Source organism: Piliocolobus tephrosceles, chromosome 17 (assembly GCF_002776525.5).
Source record: "Piliocolobus tephrosceles isolate RC106 chromosome 17, ASM277652v3, whole genome shotgun sequence".
NCBI classification, from domain to species: domain Eukaryota; kingdom Metazoa; phylum Chordata; class Mammalia; order Primates; family Cercopithecidae; genus Piliocolobus; species Piliocolobus tephrosceles.
In genome coordinates this window covers 3470612-3491608 of record NC_045450.1, presented here as the reverse complement: position 1 = coordinate 3491608, position 20997 = coordinate 3470612, and the positions used below count along the sequence as shown (strand labels likewise).

At 46.3% G+C, this 20997-nt stretch overlaps 1 protein-coding gene across 4 annotated transcripts in view; it reads right to left on the bottom strand.

Annotated features, from left to right (window-relative positions):
* Positions 1-3025: 3025 nt before the first annotated feature.
* CLUAP1 (clusterin associated protein 1) overlaps positions 3026-20997 on the bottom strand; it is a 36914-nt gene continuing 18942 nt past the window's right edge. For all 4 annotated transcript variants that reach the window (XM_023225737.1, XM_023225739.1, XM_023225738.1 and 1 more), the window contains 6 exons: positions 20260-20393; positions 17007-17148; positions 12918-12990; positions 8424-8531; positions 6798-6853; positions 3026-3367 (listed from right to left, as the gene is read on the bottom strand). In XM_023225737.1, coding sequence (XP_023081505.1) covers positions 3215-3367; positions 6798-6853; positions 8424-8531; positions 12918-12990; positions 17007-17148; positions 20260-20393 — 666 coding nt within the window. In that variant the 3' untranslated portion in view covers positions 3026-3214. The remainder of the gene's footprint in view (positions 3368-6797; positions 6854-8423; positions 8532-12917; positions 12991-17006; positions 17149-20259; positions 20394-20997) is intronic.

The following is a 20997-nucleotide window of genomic DNA, read 5'->3' as shown; positions in this document are numbered from 1 at the left end:
TTCCTTTGTATTTTCCATCAATACACATTTTTTAAAGCATTTGAGGAAGTCCTCTAATTATATAGTAAAAAATTATCAGCAATGGCCTGCTAGTTTTTTATTGACCTAATCACAACCATCCTCCTTAGGTCCTGAGGTCTGCTCTACTGCTTGGCCAAAACCAAATGGTGCTAGGTCATAAAGCACTTGCACATGTGACTCCTGGATCCATTCTACAATGGGTCATACTTTAGTAAAAGTGATAGAGTACACACAGCTTGTTGTTGACAGAAACGTCCTTGCTCAAGCAAGGCAGTGCTATACACGGTGAGACTTTGCACAAAGTCAGTTAACTAACAGATGATCTAGAAGCAGGTGACACAACGAAATACCCTTTAGAGCTGTTGCCTATGTCGGTGGATGGGCTCTTTGTAGCTAGGTTAGGCTTCTGTGTTAAAGTGCGTTAGAAGAAAGCATCACATAAGGAAAACAGAACTCTATTTGTATATTTTTTCAAAACAGAAGTCAAGTCACATTCAGGCAAACCAAATCCGTAACATCCAAAAGGTGCAGTGACTCTTCCGCGTCTTGGAACCATGGTGTCTGAGGTGGCTGGCATGGCTCCAACAAGCTGGCTTCCCTGTCAGCGGATCATTTACAATATGGTGCATTTCAAATTACTGGTGAATTCACTGAATGCTGGCTTTTTTTTTTTTTTTAAGGGGTAATCTTATACATAAAATTTACGAAAAGAAAGAGAAAAAAGCAAAAATGACAGAAATAATTGTTGAAAGTTCCTAAAATTTATGTGTATCTTTTCATACCTGTGAACTCCTGAATAAGTATTTATATCTGACAGGTACAAATAAAATAATTATACTTTTAAGTAAAACCTATTTAATAATATGAAATATGGTGTTAAATACATTTATTAAAAGTAACTTCAGAAGTCTTCTGACTTTTTAATTGTAAAAATAAGTGAAAACTGTTTTGTGCTTTCCTTTTTAATTTACTGTATGCTTTTTTCTTTTTTTTTTGAGATGGAGTCTCACTCTGTTGCCCAGCCTGGAGTGTAATGGTGCGATCTTGGCTCACTGCAACCTCCGCCTCCTGGGTTCAAGTGATTCTCCTGCCTCAGCCTCCCCAGTAGCTGGAGTTACAGGCATGTGCTACCACGCCTGGCTGACTTCTGTATTTTTAGTAGCAATGGGGTTTTGCCATGTTGGTCAAGCTGGTCTCAAACCCCTGACCTCAGGTGATCCACTCGTCTCGGCCTCTCAAAGTGCTAGGATTACAGGCGCTGGCCTACTGTATGCTTTTTACAAGCAGTGTGCTTTTATTTTCTTTTTTTGAGATGGAGTCTTGCTCAGTCGCCCAGGCTGGAGTGCAGTGGCATGATCTCGGCTTACTGCAAGCTCTGCCTCCCGGGTTCACAGCATTCTCCTGCCTCAGCCTCCCGAGTAGCTGGGACTACAGGCGCCCGTCACCACGCCCGGCTAACTTTTTGTATTTTTAGTAGAGACGGGGTTTCACATGTTAGCCAGGATGGTCTCGATCTCCCGACCTCACGATCCGCCTGCCTTGGCCTCCCAAAGTGCTGGGATTACAGGCGTGAGCCACCGCGCCCGGCCTTCTTTTTCTTTTTTTTTAAGACAGGGTCTCACTCTGTCACCCAGGCTGGAGTGCAGTGGCACGATCATGGCTCACTGCAGCCTCGACCTCCTGGTCTCAAGTGATTCTCCTGCCTCAGCCTCCTGAATAGCTAGGACCACAGGCATGCCCCTCCACACCTGGCTAATTTTTAAATTTTTTGTAGAGATGGAGTCTCACTTAGTTGTCCAGGCTAGTCTAAAACTCCTGGGCTCAAGTGATCCTCCCACCTTGGCCTCCTGATTAGCTGGGCCCACGGGTGCTTGCCACCATGTCCAGCTAAGTACTTTTCATATTAAAAAAAAAAGAAGAAGAAAAAACAAAAAAAACCAACTCCACTTCTAATTTCACAACAGAAAAAATCTTCTAGTGCTACTACTCTACCTAATTCAATCCTGTGTTGTTTTTTTAAGTCAGAAACATGAATCTGTACCAACACCTTTTTCTTAGTAGGCTCCTTCCCCTACAGAAACACTTAGGTAGCGAGCTGTAGGAAACCTGCCTTTTTCCCTGTGTTGTGCACTATATTTTGCCACACTTTAGACAAAACAAAGCTCTTTTAGAGAAACCCTGGCTGGAGGGAAGGAGAGTGTCCCGGCTGTCATTGCCCCGGGAGTCTGGAGTCTCCAAGAGGGCAGCTCAGGTCACCAGAGTTTCCAAATTTAGTACCAGCTGTGGAACCATGAAGGTGGCTGTAATCCAAGGTGAACTTGACTCCCAGAGGAATGTCAGCTTTGGAGAGAAAAATGGAGGATTCCTCATCTGGAGCCTGTCTCTATCGCCTGATTTTCAAGGAAACCCAGTTTTCATTTAACTTTAGCTAAGCTTCTTTCAGAAAATTGTAGTTATTAAAATACATTTAATGTTTGGTATTGTGAACATGCAGAAGAAAGAAAGATGACAAAATGAAATAAGGGCTAGAATTAAAAGCCAAAGTACAGGAAATGTTCTCAACTGTGCAAGTGATTAACAGCCAGATGTCCCCCTACGATTCTGAACATGAGTCCCCAGTGCCAAGTTCTAGCCTCAACTCTGCTGGACTCTCGGAGAAAATGTATAGTAACAAAAGCAGCCAAGACTTGTGTGGCATCAGCTCTTATTTCTCCTTGAGGTTTTGTCCCGTGGATGTGAATCACTAAGAACAAATGAGTGCGGTGGCTCGATCTCGGCTCACTGTAAGCTCCGCCTCCCAGGTTCAAGCCATTCTCCTGCCTCAGCCTTCCGAGGAGCTAGGACTACAGGCGCCTGCCACCACGCCTGGCTAATTTTTTAGTATTTTTAGTAGAGATGGGGGTTTCACCGTGTTAGCCAGGATGGTCTCGATCTCCTGACCTCGTGATCCACCCACCTCAGCCTCCCAAAGTGCTGGGATTACAGGCTTGAGCCACCGCGCCCGGCCTCAATTCTTATTTAAGCTTCATGGAATGGAAACATAGGAGGCTGAAGCAGAAATAAGTATTGCTTCAGTAATCATGAGTCCAGCCAGCTTAGTGAACAAAATAGGTGTTACCTTCCTAACCTTCTAAGTTCCCATTTACCTACAAGTCTGAGGGTTTTAATCTGCCAGGGTCCCTTGGCAAGAGGGTCAGAAGTCATTGTCACTCTCATCCAGGGGTTCAGGTTTCCGGACCCTTCGATTGGGCTTGGTTGGTGACAGAGAAATGCTCTCATCTTCCAAATCATCCTCCTCCTCCTCCTCATCATCTTCCATGTCAATTTCACTCTCCTCCGAGTCCTCCTATGGAAAAAAAATGGCAGATGCAGCAGGGGGTTCCACCTCATTCCTGACATCTTGTCCTAAGATTCTGTGCCTCCCTTTCTATAGCAGCATCCCTGTGTGAAGGAAGAGGCCGGCAGAGTGGTAGGCAGGCTGTGGGAGGGCATATGGGTGAGACTGAGGCTATGTACTGCTGGCTGGAATTTATCATCCAGCCAGAATCCTCCAAACTCCAGGTGCATCTGTGTGGTGCCGCAGGGGCTGGCTTTCCCACAGTGTCTCAGAAGCACTCTGGATCTGCATTGAGGGCCAATGGACCCAGAGACTCCCCCTACCAATGGCAAGAAGGACAGGGGCTTGGAGAGAGGGAAGGGAGGCCTATTTTGGCTTTTTGCAGATTGTGGATAGAAAGCAACATAGGCATGGGTATAAGGAGTGAAGTGAATCCCAGCTACTCAGAAGGCTGAGGCAAGAGAACTGCTTGAACCTGGGAGACGGAGGTGCAGTGAGCCGAGATTGTACCACTGCACTCCAGAGCAAGACTCCGTCTCAAAAACAAAAAAAGAGAAAGGGAGTAAAGTGAAAGACACACCTTCTCCCTCCTCATCAGATCCAGGGTGACCAACTCAGCCCAGCTTTAAAACGGCAAGTCCTGCGTCCCATGTAAACCAGGATGGCTGGTCGTTCTATCTAGATCATTCCCATCGGTACACACAAATGCTATAATTTCCTTCTTGGAAGAAAACCCAAACGTAATCCCATTTTCCTCTCCAGCTGCTCTGCCCTGTCTCTCTCCCCTCACACAGAGCTCCCGAGCGAGTCGCTGAACTCACTGTCTGCACCTCTGCCCCTCACAAACGCTTCAGTTCCCCCGGGCTCTCACCCACTGACCCCAGCACTGCTCCTATCAAGACGGAAACATTCAACGGGTTAGGATTGATTCTCAGGCCTCATTCTGCTTGAGCTGTGGAATCACCCCTTCATCCTTAAAACCCATCTTCTCCATCCCCCAAGGCCCCTTCTCTAGTCCAGGTCCCCCTCCCTCACTGCTGATGCCCCCAGCCTCCCCTGCCTGCCCCTTCCTCCCCGACCTCTGCAGGGCAGGTGCACGCAGGACCTTGGGTCACCTCTCTTCTCGTTCTACTTGCTCTCCCTAGGCAGTCACATCTATCCTTGTGGCTTAGGTATCAACCAAATAAGAGTGGCTCCCAAAATTCAATATCTAGCTCAGACCTGGCCCTTGAACTCCAGACTTAAATTCCACCTGACTACTCAACCCTAGCATGTGGCTGTCACAATCAGAATGTCCAAAACCAAACTTTCGATCTGCCCTCCAAGCCCCTTTGTCAAGTTTGCCCCATCTCAGAAAATGAAACTCTGCTTTCTGCTGATTAGACCCTGCTGAGGCACCCTCATTTCTCTCTTTCTCTAACAGCCTGTGTCCAATCAATTCACAAAACCTGATGGTTCTTAGAGACAGACCAAGAACCTGACCACTTCTCAACACCTCTGCTGCCACACCTTCGGCCAAGCACCATCACCTCTGACCTCCACGGGTGCAGGCGCCTCCTAACCAGCTTCTCTCAAATGGCTGTCAGCTCTTGACCTTTCTGGGCTCACGATTCTCCAGGGTCTCCCCACCACACTCAGAAAACAGAGTCTTCATCTCACCCTGCAAGGCTTTGCATGGCCCCTGCTGCCTCTCTCGCTCACCCACAGTCACACCAGCTGCCTCTGCTCCTCAACGTGAGGAGCACATTCCACATGCCCAGGTGCCGCCAACCCACAGACTCGCTCCCTCCACTCAGGCCCTGCTCAAACGCCACCACGTCAGAGCCCTTTGCTGAGCCTGTGGAAGATGCCACCCCCTCCTTGTTCCTTGTCACTCCCTGTCCCCTGAAGCTGTTATTCCTCCTGTTAACACCATGAGCCTTGGATCCGCTGCTCCATCATTATTGCTGGGGGCTTGTCTCTGCCCCCTGCTGTGGGGGCTTGTCTCTGAAGCGGGGGCTTGTCTCTGCCCCCTGCTGCGTTCCCCATAATCCCTGACAGCACTGGCATGTGGCAGGCACTCAACAGACACGTGTTGGATGCTTGAACACGTAAAGCATGGAACCCTGTGCCTGGAGGGCTGCATGGACACAGCCTCTTTGAAATAAACAAGTGAGTACCAGGCATAAAGCTCAGCTGCAACTAATGCATTCGCTCTGAGAGAAGGCACACCTTGGAGAAGAGACAGGCGGTGCTGCTCAGCATCCCCAGGCCACACTCCCTCTGCTTCTGTCTTGGATGGGCAAGACAGAGAAGCTATTGATCATCCATGCCTGAGCTTGTTAAGAAAATTATTTTCTAGTTGCTCTCTCTGCTTCTCTACAGACCGTGCCCTGTGAATTCAAGGCCTGATCTCTGTGCATCCTGCCGGCAAGCCTGAGCGGCCTCTCCCCTCTTTTAATTCCGCAGCAGCACAGGCTGCGGATGCGTGAATCTGTGTGCAAGAACGCAAGGCCCTGTTTCTGTCTCTGTGCAGCCACTAGTGCCATGCCGCAGACACAGGTGTATCCACCAATGGAGGCAGGCTGGGGTCAGTCTCTGTCTAGTTGCCCTTTGCTGTGTGGGCTGAAGAGCACTGCCAGGGATACAACAAAGAACGCAGACTTGAGTAATGGCCAGCAGAGCCCTGATGACCGGATCCCACCAAGGTCCCCTAGACTCCCTTTTTGGTTAAGTGCTCCAGGGAGTTATCCACTCAGTAAAGCTCAATGCAGCCTCATATCTCAGCCTCATGGCTGGCACCCCAGGGGCCTGGTCTGGGGACAGTGCTGCTTCACCATTCCTTCCCCAGCACAGAGCAGGGAGGAGGGCTGGTCCTGAGCCCAGCCCTCGGCGTCCTCCTTCATTTCTAGGTTACGGCCCAGGGCCTGAAGACTGCCAGCCTGAGCTTTCCCCGTCTCCAGGCTCGGTGCTTGCGCCTCCTCTTTAGCATAGGGGCCTTCAGTGATCCCGCTGTCACCATGGGATCCCTTTTGAGTGGCTTTTTGCCCAGGAAAGAGGAAGCATCACTCCTAGGGCAAGGCCCCTGGCTGGCCCTGGGAGGGCTGACAGACACCCACAAACACATGAGGCAGAACAGAAAACCAACCTGCTTCTTGGAGTTGGAAGTCTTGCATTTACCTAAGAGAGCTGGTGCTGCTTCCATCTTTGGAAAGCGAGAATGGAAAGAACAGTGAGAAGGCGAAAAAAGCAGAGCAAGCACATTCACTTGAAAAGAAATGAACCATCCATGAGCAAGGAAGAGTCCAGAGCCTCATGAGGCCAACCTTGCCATGCATCGAGGCATGGCTGGACTGACCACAGACGGCTCCCTGGCTGCTGGCAGCAACTCCGCCACTCCCATCTATGGGACAGCCAAGCCCAGAGCACACAGAACTGCTGAGGGGAGCGGGGGACTTACATTGTCATCAGAGTCTCCACCTTGCATCGTGCCCACAATGCGTTTGCCGGGTCTTCCTGAGAATAACAAAAGCATGAAGAAGTCATAAAACCTTGGAAAATAAAGCAGGAAATAGCATTCAAGATTTGTTTTTTACTCAGGTATGGTGGTTCACACCTGTAGTCTCAGCTACTTGGGAGGCTGAGGCAGGAGACTCGCTTGAAACCATGAGGCAGAGGATGCAGTGAGCTGAGACCGTGCCACTGCACTCTAGTCTGAACGACAGAATGAGACTCTGTCTCAAAAAAAAGAAAAAGCAACAGTGCTCCAAACATTAACAGGTGGTAGATAAGAAATGTTTTTAAAGGCAAATATAGGAGAATTTTGTAGTACTAAATTAAAAATTTATAGAACCTTTGACCTAAGAATTTGACTTTTAATGATGCAACCTAAAGATAGGCAGATATGGCCTGGCGCGGTGGCTCAAGCCTGTAATCCCAGCACTTTGGGAGGCCGAGACGGGTGGATCACCTCAGACCAGCCTGGCCAACATGGTGAAAACCCGTCTCTACTAAAAATACAAAAACTAGCTGGGTGTGGTGATGCAGGCCTGTAATCCCAGCTACTCGGGATTATAGGAGAATCACTCCCTCCGGGAGGCGGAGGTTGCAGTGAGCCAAGATCATGCCATTGCACTCCAGCCTGGGGACCAAGAGCGAGACTTTGTCTCAAAAAAAAAAAAAAAAAAAGTAGGGGGCAGATCTATTACTGACAAAAAAAGAGTTCCAATTATTTTTAATTTTTAAAAACAAAAGCAAGTTGCAGAACCATATATACCGTCTGATTGCACTCAGGTTAAATTTTTTTCAGGTGATCTTCATGTGTGTGTATGTGTGTGAGTGTGCATGTATGTGCATATGTATATGTACAGAAAGGTAATGTGTAAAGACACACCCACCCTGGCCACTAGCCATGAGCCCTGCCAGGTGGGAGTGAGACATGAGGAAGACCCCAGGGCAGCATTCACATTCGCTCTACAAATGTTGTTGCCTGAGTCTTTGTATGTTTTAACTTAGTTTTAAGAGCCCCTCTATGTCGCCAGGCCACTGTGCAGTGGCTATTCCCAGACACAATCATCACACACTCCAAGCTCCAAGCTCTGGGGCTCAAACGATCCTCCGGCCTCAGCCTCCTGAGTAGCTGGGAATAAGGCATGTGTGACTGCACCGAGCTTTGTTACTTGAATCTTTTGTGATGAGTAAAGGAATTAGAAGAACATTTTTTTTAAGGCAGAGATGCTCATTTAAGTACCTTTCTGCATTAATTTTCAGGCTATTAGGTATATCATTGCACTGAGAGTGGCGAAGGCAATGTGTTCTTGTGGCTCTGTGAGAAATACCAAGCCATAAATATGAACCATCCAGTCTTGGGATCACAGACAAGTGAGAATATTAGGAGCAAACATGACCACTGAGCAGTTTAAGAGCCATAAACAACAGGACAGGATAAACCTGAGCAAGAGCTGCTTCCAGGGGCCATTCACAGTACGCTTGTGGGCCTTAACACTAAGCAGCCTGCCCCAGTCCTGGCCAGGTGTTCTGTGAAACGGGGCACAGGGAGGAAGGCCAGCAAAAGATGCGGGGGTACCTTGCATGAGCACCTCCATGGCTGTCCGCGGCTTGGGCAGCCGCCTTTCTTCCAACTCACTGTCGGATTCATCATCCTCCTGGATGTCTACATCCGAGTCATCATTACCTGGCAGGAACACAAGCAGGCAAAACAAAAGAGTGGCTTCATCATCACAACTAAACAGCTCTGCCCACTAAGGTTTGCGTGCATTAGCCTTTCTTTGGATGCATTAGATTTTATAAGACTCTCCGGATTTGCCTGTAGATGCTTAGTGAAGAATTAATGTGGACAATGATGTGCTGTTTTTTTTAAAAAAATAATTTTCCAAAGCAAGGAAAAAGTGGGTTGGATATATTAGTTAGAAACACTATATCAGAACAGCGATGCAAACGCCTCCAATTCCATCCTTCTAAAACCTGCATGGCTCCCTGGGTGCAGAGAAATCAGGTGCCAGGCAGTGAAGTTTTTACATATTCTCTGCAAAGACTTTTGGAAGATAGTTTTCAAATTAATTGTGTTGAAGCCCTTGAAGGAAATCTGAAAATTTAAAAACTGAATAGCCAGCTGTCAAGTGCTTGGTCAGTTCAGGGAAAAACCCATTCTCTGACTAATGTTAGGCTGCGTTACGAGAACTCAAGTTCCTAGATCGTGACAAAGATGAGGAAGTGAAGGCTGCTAATAAGGTAACACAGCAAGACTGGAGGCAGGGAGGCCAGGCTAGGAATGGCACGAATGGGGCTGCCCTGAGGAGAAGGATGATCTTAGTGACTGGCAGTGAAAACTGGTGATGTGATGTTCTCCCCTGGGGAAAATCCCATCACAAAGACAGATTTTTTCCAAAGTAATTTTCAATGGGACACCTTTTTTTTTTTTTTTTTGAGATGAAGTCTCGCACTATCGCCCAGGCTGGAGTGCAGTGGCGTGATCTCGACTCACTGCAAGCTCCGCTTCCCGGGTTTACGTCATTCTCCTGCCTCAGCCTCCCAAGTAGCTGGGACTACAGGCGCCCGCCACCACACCCAGCTCATTTTTTGTATTTTTAGTAGAGACAGGATTTCACCATGTTAGCCAGGATGGTCTCGATCTCCTGACCTCATGATCCACCCGCCTCGGCCTTCCAAAGTGCTGAGATTACAGGCATGAGCCACCATGCCCAGCTGGAATAGCTCTTCATATTAATTTCTTAAATACATTCTTTGGAGTCTTGTACCTATAGGCTGAATATTTCCTAAAGGGAACCTATAGAAGGAGTCTCCACTGTGGGGAGAAAGACCTTTCACTGCCTGGCACCTGACTTCTCTGCACCCAGGGAGCCACACAGGTTTTGTAAGGACGGACTTGGAGGACCCTGTTCTGATGATTGACTCAGAAGTTAGTTTGGAAGAACAGTAATTGTTAGTCTGCCCAAAGGCTTTGCTATGCCCCTACTATAAGAGGGTGATGTGGCCGGGCGCAGTGACTCACGCCTGTAATCCTAGCACTCTGGGAGGCTGAGGTGGGCAGATCACCTGAGGTTAGGAGTTTGAGACCAGCCTGGCCAGCATGGTGAAACCCTGTCTCTACCAAAAATACAAAAACTAGTCAGGCATGGTGGGGCGCACCTGTAGTCCCAGCTATTAAGGAGGCTGAGGCATGAGAATGACTTGAACTCGGGAGGTGGAGGTTGCAGTGAGCCGACATCACACCACTGCCCTCCACCCTGGGCAGCAGAGCGAGACTCCGTCTCAAAGAAAGAGAGAGTAATGAAATGGTAACAGTATCTAGCTGGGCACTGTGGGAAGGTTTTCTGCTTTCTTTAGCCATGGAGAGAAGAGCTGTGCTTTATAGTACAGGAAGGGCCAACCTAGGAGCTGGAGAAAGTGTCAATAACAACATCCTGGGCTTCGACACAATTACTTTGAAATCTTCTGGAAGTCTTTACAGAGAATATTATTAAATATTAACATCAATTAAGGACTACAAAATGAAACCACTATTCAGCTTAGTTCATTTCTTATGCCATCCAGGAAATTCAGACATTAAATCCTTATCCCATGCAATGCAAATCAAATTATATAATCAATTTTAAAATAAAATTAATACATGCACCTCAGGCTCAATAAAATTTCTTCTTACAACTCAAACCAATACAGACTTGAGAAGTAAGCAGGTAAACTAAAGTCAATTGCTATCATATGATTTCAATGTGTCTCCGAAAAGCATGCGTTGGAAATTTAAATCCCAATGCAACCGTGTTGGGAGGTGGGGCAGATTGGGAGGTGTTTAGGTCATGAGGGCTCCGCCCTGAAGAATGGACTAATGCTGGTTATAAAAGGGCTTGAGGCTGTAGGTTTGATCTCTTGCTCTCTCTCCCCCTTTCTTTGTCCTTCTGTCATGGGACGGGGCAGCAAGATGCAACTCCTTGATCTTGGACTTGCCCCCAAAACTGTGGCTCATTAAGTTTCAGACAAGTAAGTTTCTGTTTATAATAATAATAATATAAACTAATACTAATATATGTTATATAATTGTCATATGTTATATATGGCAGTATATGTCATATATTGTATGTCATATATTATATATTATATATATGTCATATATAAACACACACACATACAGATACATACAAAACTAGCCCTCTGTATCCATGGATTTCACATCCACGGGTTCAGCCAACCATGGATCTGAATTATTTGGAAAAAAAATTCTACAATTATTTGGAAAAAAAAAAAATCAACAAAGTTCCAAAAAGATCTACAAAGTTCCAAAAAGCGAAACTTGAATTTGCCACATGCCAAGTACTAGGCTGAATCCATGTGAATGAAGTGATATATAGGCATTATGTTAGGTATTTCATGTAACCTAGGGATGATTTAAAGTATACAGGAGGATGTGCATAGGTTACATGCAAAGGACTTGAACACCTGTGGATTTTGGTATCCACAGGTGGGTTCTGGTACCAGTTCTCCACAGATATTGAGGGATGACTGCATATATCCATATATATAATGCTGTATATATTTTATGTAAAATATATAATTACCCAGTCTCAGGTATTCTGTTACAGAGCACAAAACAGACTAACACATTAATGCATGCTGACACTGAAACCACTGAGCTGACAGTGACAATTAAAATTAACTATGGCTGACAACATGCCAGTATAATTCAATGGGGAAATAATAGTCTTTTCAATAGATGATAATAGGACGACAACAGCCACATGCAAAAGAATGAAGTTGGACCCCCTGTCTCACACCATATATAAAAATTAACTCAAAGTGGATCAGGGACCTAAATGTAAGACCTAAAACTACAGAACTCCTAGAAGAAAACACAGAGGTAAATCTTGGTGAATAAAGTAAGATCAGCATGGCAGGACTTAGCATCCTGGCCCGGGGACAGAATGGGATGCAAGTAACCAACCAGGGCTCCTACCTGAGTCGGGCTTCTCGCAAGGCACAAACCCCATGCAGACTGATCACTGAGGGCTGCTTCTCACGCTCCTGGCTGACATGGAATTAAAAAGGGGAGGGCGGCTTTGGCTAGACATGCCCTTCAAATTCCCTAACCTTGTTCCTGGAGGACCGCCCAGCAGTCCCTATCCTTCCTTCAGGGTTTCCTGAGATTCAGATGACAGAATCATAGAACAGGTGCAAAATGAGAGAGATACAAGGGAAATGGCAAAGAAAGAGAAAGAGAGAGAGAGCACGAGAGAGCATGCGTGGGAGCATGTGTGTGGGCCTGATGCCTCAAGTACGAGATCAAACAGAATATTTCGCCATGAAGAAAAGAAAGAGCAATCAGCAAGAGGAGGAGGAACTCCGTGCAAGAAGGCCGTCAATTCAGCAGGAAGATCCTGGGCTGCTACTGGTCCCTGAGAGTGACTTGACACTGAAGTTCAGGGATAAGGGAAGCTGCCTGGTCACAGAGAGATCCTTCCTGGAATCTCAGCCTTGTATGGATGTAGCCCTGTGTCTCTCCAGCTGAGTGTCTTGCTGAGCCATTCTGGATTATGGGGGGCATCTCAGCGGCATGGGGACCATCACGAAGCAAGTGGTCCGTCTGCCTGCACTGCATCCCAATGCTTGTTTTCCATCAGTCAGCCTGAAAATACAGAACCCTGCACACCTCTAGGACCATATTTTCTTATAGTTACACATCATATATAATTCAAACTATAATTTAAACACGGGAAAACACTACCTTAACTGGCACAACAATGAAATGTGTTTTAAATGCTATATTTAAACCAGACTCTTGAGTGAACACAATGGTACACAAAATAGAAGTTGTGAGAAAACTGCCTTTTGAAAATATTTTTGTACCTATAGTCAACAATATTTTATTATACTTTTCAAAATTGAAGATGTAGAGTGAAGTGTTCTTACTACATTAAAAAAAAAACTGCTGGAAACAAGAAAATACATATTTAAATATATACACACACACAGACACACACACACATCTCTCTCAAGGCTGAAAATGCTAGTCCAGAGTAAACTGCTCATCCACAAAGCCCAGCCTTACTTCCACTCTTGAGCAGGCGCTTCTCTTCCTCCTTGAGCTTGTTCTGTATCAGGCAGAGAGTGTTTTTAGCTTCCTGTGGAAGAGGAAAAGCAGACTCAGGAGAGATGGCCCTTTTCTGGACTGTTCTATTCTTCTTCACCACTGTGTAAGGACTGCTAAGTTTGTGCTACAGAACAAAAAAAGAGCTAAACTCAAGGAAGGGGAAGAGAATTAACAGGGCCTGAGCAACTCCAGGGTCCCGAAACTTACTGCCTTTTCTCTCTGAGGTCGCCTGGTGGCCTGGTGGACACAGGCACCCAGAGTGAAGCAGCTGCCCCACCCCCATGCTTCTCCGACTACACTTCCCTGCCTCTGAGGAGAACTAAATGCCCACCATGCGTGCCTGTATGGCCTGGGGACACAGAACAGACACATCTAATTTTAGGGCAGAGACAGGCCTCTTGCTTTCAAAGGAAGAAAGTAGAGATTTTATCATTTATCTTTCCTGCCCTGCCTTCAGATTCCAGCTCAAAAGATGCTAAATAGTAGGAAAGGTAAGGATGGGAATAGGGGTGGGGACAAGAGGAAATATCTCAGATCATAAAATGTGGCCTTACTATCAAGAAAGAAAATGGGGGCTGGGCGTGGTAGCTCACACCTGTAACCCCCACGCTTTGGGAGACCAAGGCAGGAGGATCACTTGAGCCCAGGAGTTTGAGACCAGCCTGGGCAACATAGGGAAACTTCATCTCTACAATACATTTTAAAAATGTAGTCAGGTATGGTGGCACGTGCCTATAGTCCCAGTTACTCAAGAGGCTGAGGTGGGAGGATCACTTGAGCCTAGGTCTGAGGCTACAGTGAGCTATGATCACACTCCGCACTCTAGAGTGGCAAGTAACACAGTGAGAGCCTGTCGAGAAACAGAAAGAGAGACAGAGAGAGATGGGGGTGCAGGGTGGGGGAGGCACAGACAGAGGGAGGAAGCTGGCTTTAAATATTGTTGTTGTTCTAAACATTAAAAATAAAGCACTGTGTTTCAGGCATGGGGTATTTCGAGGGAACAGGTATTCTAAGGACAGAGTGCAAGAGTGAGTAAGAGAAAAAGAGATGTACTTGTTGAGGAAAGGTAGGGTAGAGGGCCCCCCCGGAAGTCTCCTGGGCCACCTGTCATTCTGAGGCATACTGTTTGGTTTGTTCTCTGAACCCAGAGGTGGCCCCAGATAATACAACAAAATGGGGCCGGGCGCGGTGGCTCAAGCCTGTAATCCCAGCACTTTGGGAGGCCGAGACGGGCGGATCACGAGGTCAGGAGATCGAGACCATCCTGGCTAACACGCTGAAACCCCGTCTCTACTAAAAATACAAAAAACTAGCCGGGCGTGGTGGCGGGCGCCTGTAGTCCCAGCTACTTGGGAGGCTGAGGCAGGAGAATGGCGTAAACCCGGGAGGCGGAGCTTGCAGTGAGCTGAGATCAGGCCACTGCACTCCAGCTCGGGCGACAGAGCAAGACTCCGTCTCAAAAAAAAAAAAAAAATACAACAAAATGGCCAACGTTTCTTTTCACTGCCCTTGACTGTTCTTTCCCAGGTATCCAATATTTAAAATGTTCTAAACTCCAGGCTCTTTCCAGTGCCCTCGAAATGTGCCTGTCCTGTACCATTTCTCCATGCCCTGCCTCTGCCACCGAGTAATGCTATTAATGAATTCCTCGTCAAGATGACATGTGTCCACATGGATGCGTTAGGTACTCCCAGTTAGCCCTCCTGGACAACAAACTAGCTCTGCCCAACTCAAATGCTCAGAATTATAAGAAGCGTAGCATAACCTTAATACGAAAAGCTGTCAAGGGCATGAGAAGGGCAGACTGCAGACCAATTTCATCATGAAAATGGAGTCTAAAAGACTATTCTCAGGTTAAGGATAGGGCAATTCAAAAATTGATCACAACTTGGTTCAATTTCCTTTGTTCTAAATTCCACATTTATCAACTCATGCTCGGGTCTGATATACTCTTTCCTAAATGGCCTTACCCACGGGAATGAAAGAAACCTGTAAGATGGCTGGTCAGGTTCAAGGCCACATATATTTCCCACAATCAACCGATAAACTGCCATTCCTCTTTACAAAACAATCTCCAATGAGCTATTTTGGTGATGCAATTAAACACAACTTGAAAATCTTTTTTCTTTCTTTTTTTTTTTTTGTTGAGACGGTGTCTTGCTCTGTTGCCCAGGCGAGTGCAGTGGCGTGATCTCTGTTCACTACAACCTTCGCCTCCTGGGTTCAAGCAATTCTCCTACCTCAGCCTCCCAAGTAGCTGGGATTACAGGTGCCCGCCACCATACCAGATAAACTTTGTATTTTTAGTAGAAGGGTTTTCACCATCTTGGACAAGCTGATCTCAAACTCCTGACCTCGTGATCCACCCACTGTGGCCTCCCAAAGTACTGGGATTACAGGTATGAGCCACCGTGCTGGGCCCCTCTCCCTGCTCTTTTTTTTTTTTTTGAGACAGAGTCTTGCTCTGTCAACCAAGCTGGAGTGCAGTGGCATGATCATGGTACACTCCAACTTCAAACTTCCAGGTTCAAGCAATCCTCCCATCTCAGGCTCCCAAGTAGCTGGGACAATAAGTGTGCAACACCATGCCCAGCTAATTTATTTATTTATTTATTTGAGACAGTCTCACTCTGCCGCCCAGGCTAGAGTGCAGTGATGCGATCTTGGCTCACTGTAAGCTCTGCCTCCTGGGTTCACACCATTCTCCTGCCTCAGCCTCCAGAGTAGCTGGGACTACAGGTGCCCGTCACCACGTCCAGCTAATTTTTTGTATTTTTATAGAGACAGGGTTTCACTATGTTAGCCAGGATGGTCTTGATCTCCTGACCTCGTGATCCATCCGCCTCGGCCTCCCAAAGTGCTGGGATTACAGGCGTGAGCCACCGTGCCCGGCCTAATTTATTTTTACTTCTTTGTAGAGACGGGTCTCACTATGTTGCCCGAACTGGTCTCGGATTCTTGGGCTCCAGTGATCCTCCTACCTAAGCCTCCCAAAGTGCTGGAATTACAAGTATGAGCCATCGCACCTTGCCTTGAAAATCTTTATGTGAACTGACTTAAGCAAGTTTTATTTTTGGAGACGGGATCTTGCTCTGTTGCCCAGGCTGGAGTACAGTGGCACAATCTTGGCTAACTGCAGCCTCTGCCTCCCAGGTTCAAGCGATTCTCCTGTCTCAGCCTCCCGAGTAGCTGGGACTATAGGCATGCACCACCACACCTGGCTAATTTTTTTATTTTTTATTTTTATTTTTATTTATTTATTTTTGAGACGGAGTCTCGCTCTGTCGCCCAGGCTGGAGTGCAGTGGCCGAATCTCAGCTCACTGCAAGCTCTGCCTCCTGGGTTCACGCCATTCTTCTGCCTCAGCCTCCCGCGTAGCTGGGATTACAGGCACCTGCCACTTCGCCCGGCTAATTTTTTTTATATTTTTAGTAGAGACGGGGTTTCACCGTGTTAGCCAGGATGGTCTCGATCTCCTGACCTCGTGATCCGCCCATCTTGGCCTCCCAAAGTGCTGGGATTACAGGCTTGAGCCACCGCGCCCAGCCTAATTTTTTTATTTTCAGGAGAGGTGGGGTTTCACATGTCGGCCAGGCTGGTCTCGAACTCCTGACCCCAAGTGATCCACCCACCTTGACCTGCCGAAGCCAAGCAAGCTTTTAAATCTGCACTCGAGGAATCAGTGGAAAATAAAATACACTTAAAAATTATTATGAATTTCCAGACGGCGACAACAGGGCCTGAAAGCAAGCACAGGCCTCATGTTGGCACAGGTTCTTATGCGGCCGCACAGGCCTCACGTCAGCCCTGTCTGTATTCTCAACTGACTAAACCTGATGAAATATGACATCAAAGATTTGACAACCCTGGAGTCCAGGGTACACTGCCAGCAAAACAAATGCATGACATGAGCAATCCTTAGACTGACCAGGGAGAAAAAACATGTACTGATATTTTTTTCACAACGATATTAACAAAATGACCTGTCACCCAGTACAAAATAACACACCAGAAGGAATGGCTGAACAGAGGACAGGCTCAGCTCACCTCAAACCTTTCTTGCTCCATCCTATGATACTCTTCAAGCTGCTGCTCCAGGTAAGTCAGATTTTGAAATTTCTCCAGATAAATGTCATACTGCTTTTGTAATTCTTCCTCAGTCTTCTCATACTCATCCATAAAACATGGCCTAAAACGAGCAAATGAAATAAAAAGTGAAAGGTGAGTTAATGTGCAGTAGTTTGAAATGGGTATTCACAGTTTCAGACTGCATGGTGGCTTTCTCTGGAAACCCTTAATTAGAGAAGGGCCTTCATTCTTGTAACTGCTTACAAATATTTTCCCTCTTCTCCTTTCTCCTGCCAAAATGGACATACTTCTTTTTCATCATAAGTAAGATGTACTCTTTGTAAAAACTTGAAATAATCCTGAAAGTATGTATGAAGAATGATGTAAAAATTACTGATAATCCCATCACCAGGTATAAGCGTTTGATAGTTGACATACATCCTTCCAGACTTTTCTATGCATATAGATAGGAATGCATTTTAAACAAAAATTAAATATACTAAGAAATTCTATAATCTTTTTTTTCATTTCAATATATCATAATGTCAATAGAGTTAAAAATGATCAGGCCGGTGCATCGGCTCACACCTGTAACCCTAGCATTTAGGGAGGCTGAGGTAGGAGGAGGATTGAGCCTGGAGTTCAAGGCTGCAGTGAGTGAGGATCCTCTGACCTTGCCATGGCACTCCAGCCCTCCAGCCTGGGGACACACTGAGACCCTATCTCTAAAGGCAAAAACTCACATACCAGACACATCTCTCAAAATCAACAAATATATATATTATTATCTTATTTGGGTATAATGTTCTACTGTCGGCCGGGCGCAGCGACCCACGCCTGTAATCCCAGCACTTTGGGAGGCCAAGGCAGGCGGATCAACTGAGGTCAGGAGTTTGAGACCAGCCTGGCCAACATGGTGAAACCTCGTCTCTACTAAAAACACAAAAATTAGCCAGGCATGGTGGCGCATGCCTGTAATCCCAGCTACTCAGGTGGCTGAGGCAGGAGAATCGCTTGAACCTAGGAGGTGGAGGTTGCAGTGAGCCAAGATTGCACCACTGCACTCCAGCCTGGATGACACAGCGAGACTCCATCTCAAAAGAAATAATAATAACAGTGTTCTACTGTCAGGCTATTACAAATTTTAAGCAATCCTCTAAAAAGGGGACCATAGGTTGTTACGAATTAAAGCTGGTGTTTGTTTGTTTGTTTGTTTGAGACAGGGTCTCACTTTGTCACCCAGGCTAGAGTGCAGTGGTATGATCATGGCTCACTGAAGCATTGAACGCCTGGGCTCAGGTGATCCTCCTGGCTCAGGCCCCCAAGTAGCTGGGACTACAGACATGTGCCACTATGCCCGACTATTTTTCATATATATTTTTTGTAGAGATGGGATTTCGCCATGTTGCCCAGGCTGGTCTTGAATCCCTGAGTTCAAGCGATCTGCCCGCCTCGGCCTCTCAAAGTGCCGGGATTATAGACATGAATCACTATATGCCCAGTCTAAAGAGGTTTTTAAACGATAAAAAAATTTTTTAAAAGGCCAGGCGTGGTGACTCACACCTGTAATCCCAGCACTTTGGGAGGCCGAGGCGGGTGGATCATAAGGTCAGGAGTTCAAGACCAGCCTGGCCAACATAGTGAAACTCCATCTCTACTAAAAATACAAAAATTAGCTGGGCGTGGTGGCGGCTGCCTGTAATCCCAGCTAGTTGAGAGACTGGGGCAGGAGAATTGCTTGAATCCGGGAGGCGGAAGTTGCAGTGAGCTGAGATCGCACCACTGCACTCCCACCTGGGCAACAGAGTGAAACTCCATCTCAAAACAAAAACAAAAACAAAAACAAAACAAAACAAAAAAACATAAAAATCTATTTCAACTGATTTGCTGAACTTTTTCTTTTTTTCCTATTATTGATCTTAAAGGGAAAATTCTACTCTTTTAAAAATATAAGCAGATAAACTAAGAAATAATTATAATCTTTTGAACTAGAGCAAAACAAAGAGACTTTTTTTTCTGTTAAAAGGATTTGGAGCTTAACAAAAATGAATTGATGCTGTAAAGGTGGAATGTGCCGAGATCAATCTATCTGGCGGCACTGACTTCTGTTTTGTTTCCCTCTCTGAGGCTCCAGAGGTAAATAGCCAGTTTCAGGAGGGGAAGGGCCTTGGCCTTGTGCTGGGTGGGGAGGAGCCAGGGCGCTCCCTGTGGTTGTTGTCACTGCCTCCAGGTGCTGTCTCCCCATAGACCTCGGGACAGTGGCCAGGGTGTAGCCAGCCACGAACATCCAAAAAGGCAAAACATATTCGAGCAGAGCAGGCAGCTGGGAAGAGGAGGGAGCCAAGAAGAAAGAAAAATAAAGGGAGAATGAAAAGGGAAAAAGAGCAGAAGCACGGGGGAGGGAAAGAGGTGCAGAACGAAGAAGAGAACAGACGGCTGGCACCACTATTCTCCATCGGTATTCCTGGGAAATACATTTCCAATGAGGTAAAGTAGGAAGAAAGACGAATTACTGACTGGTGAGGAATGACCAAGGTTTAAATAAAGTCTAAAATCTATGCCAACAAAGAGGCAGGAGTATGTTTCTGTTTCTACCTAATTTATGGCAAGTTCTTAGCAGACCACGTCTGGATTTCCCCATCTGGATTCACTTACTCTGCCTTGAGTTCCAAGAAGCTATAAAAGCTTAAAGGGCAATTCAAGCATAAAGCAGTTTTCCAGACATACTGAAAGGAGTAAAGAGAACGAGTTTAGCCATCTGCTTGTTACGACAGGCAACACATGCACATTTTGAGGTGAAGATATCCTTATGTAAGTCTTTTTTTCATTGCTTAAGAAGAGTTAAGATCATATTCTATTCTCTTAAGTCTTTGTTCTAACTTTTCTTTTTTCTTTTAGAGTCGGGGCCTCGTTCTTTTGCTTAGGCTGGAGTGCAGTGATGCAACCATAGCTCAGGGCAGCCTCAACCTCCTGGGCTCAAGCAGTCCTCCTGCCTCAGCCTCCCAAGTAGCTGAGATTACAGGTGTGTACCACCACACTGAGGTAATTTTTAAAAATTTTTAGAGATGGGGTTTCATTATGCTGCCCAGGCAGCTCTCAAATTCCTGGGCTCAAGAGAACCCCCCACCCCAGCCTCATGAGTAGCTGAGATTTCAGACTTGAGCCACCACACCCAGTTTGTGTGAACTTTCCAAGACGCTTTTCTACTCATTCTCCAAGTGTTCATATCTACCTGACACTCTGCAGAGTCTCTAGTCGCTTCTGATTTCTTTCCAGTTCTAATTTTCTCTTTTCAATTTTGGCTTCTAAATTAGCTTCATCAGAGGCCACATTATTGAGCAGGTCTTTAGTCTTCTGAACCTGTGTCTATAATTAATGGGAAATAATGAGACAAGGTGGCAATAAAAACAGCCATCCTAACTCATAGAAGAATTTTGCAACTCTTCAGGCATGGCAACATTATGCTCAACAAACACAAAAGCAAATAAATAAAGTAGACACTTCCCCAAGCAATGACTCACTTAACCCACTAGTTCCAGGGAGAATATCACACAGGTCCAGAAAAAGTTATCTTTTTTTGCCCCATGAAAAGCAGGCATTTCTGCCCAGGGAAAGAAGCGAAGATGGAAAGACCAGTGTCCTGGTCAAGGTGGAGAGGCCTGCCGTCTTTTGTCTGGCTCACTCGGTTAGAACAAGGTACACATCAGTCTGGATGGTCAATCTGCCTTTTTATCATTCAGGCCATGCCAACAGTTACCAACACCCGACTTACAGAATACACACACACCAAGTACTGCTAGAGGGGAGAGAAAGAAACAGCTGGTCCCAGCCCTAACCCACTGCCTGCTGGGACTGAGAGAAGGTCCCTCTTCCCTCTTCCTGGCAACAGAAGCTTGACTACAGACTAAAAATGAGAAGAAACCATGCTGAAGTCAGTACAAAAGCAGTTCCCGCAGTGGCACTGGCCACA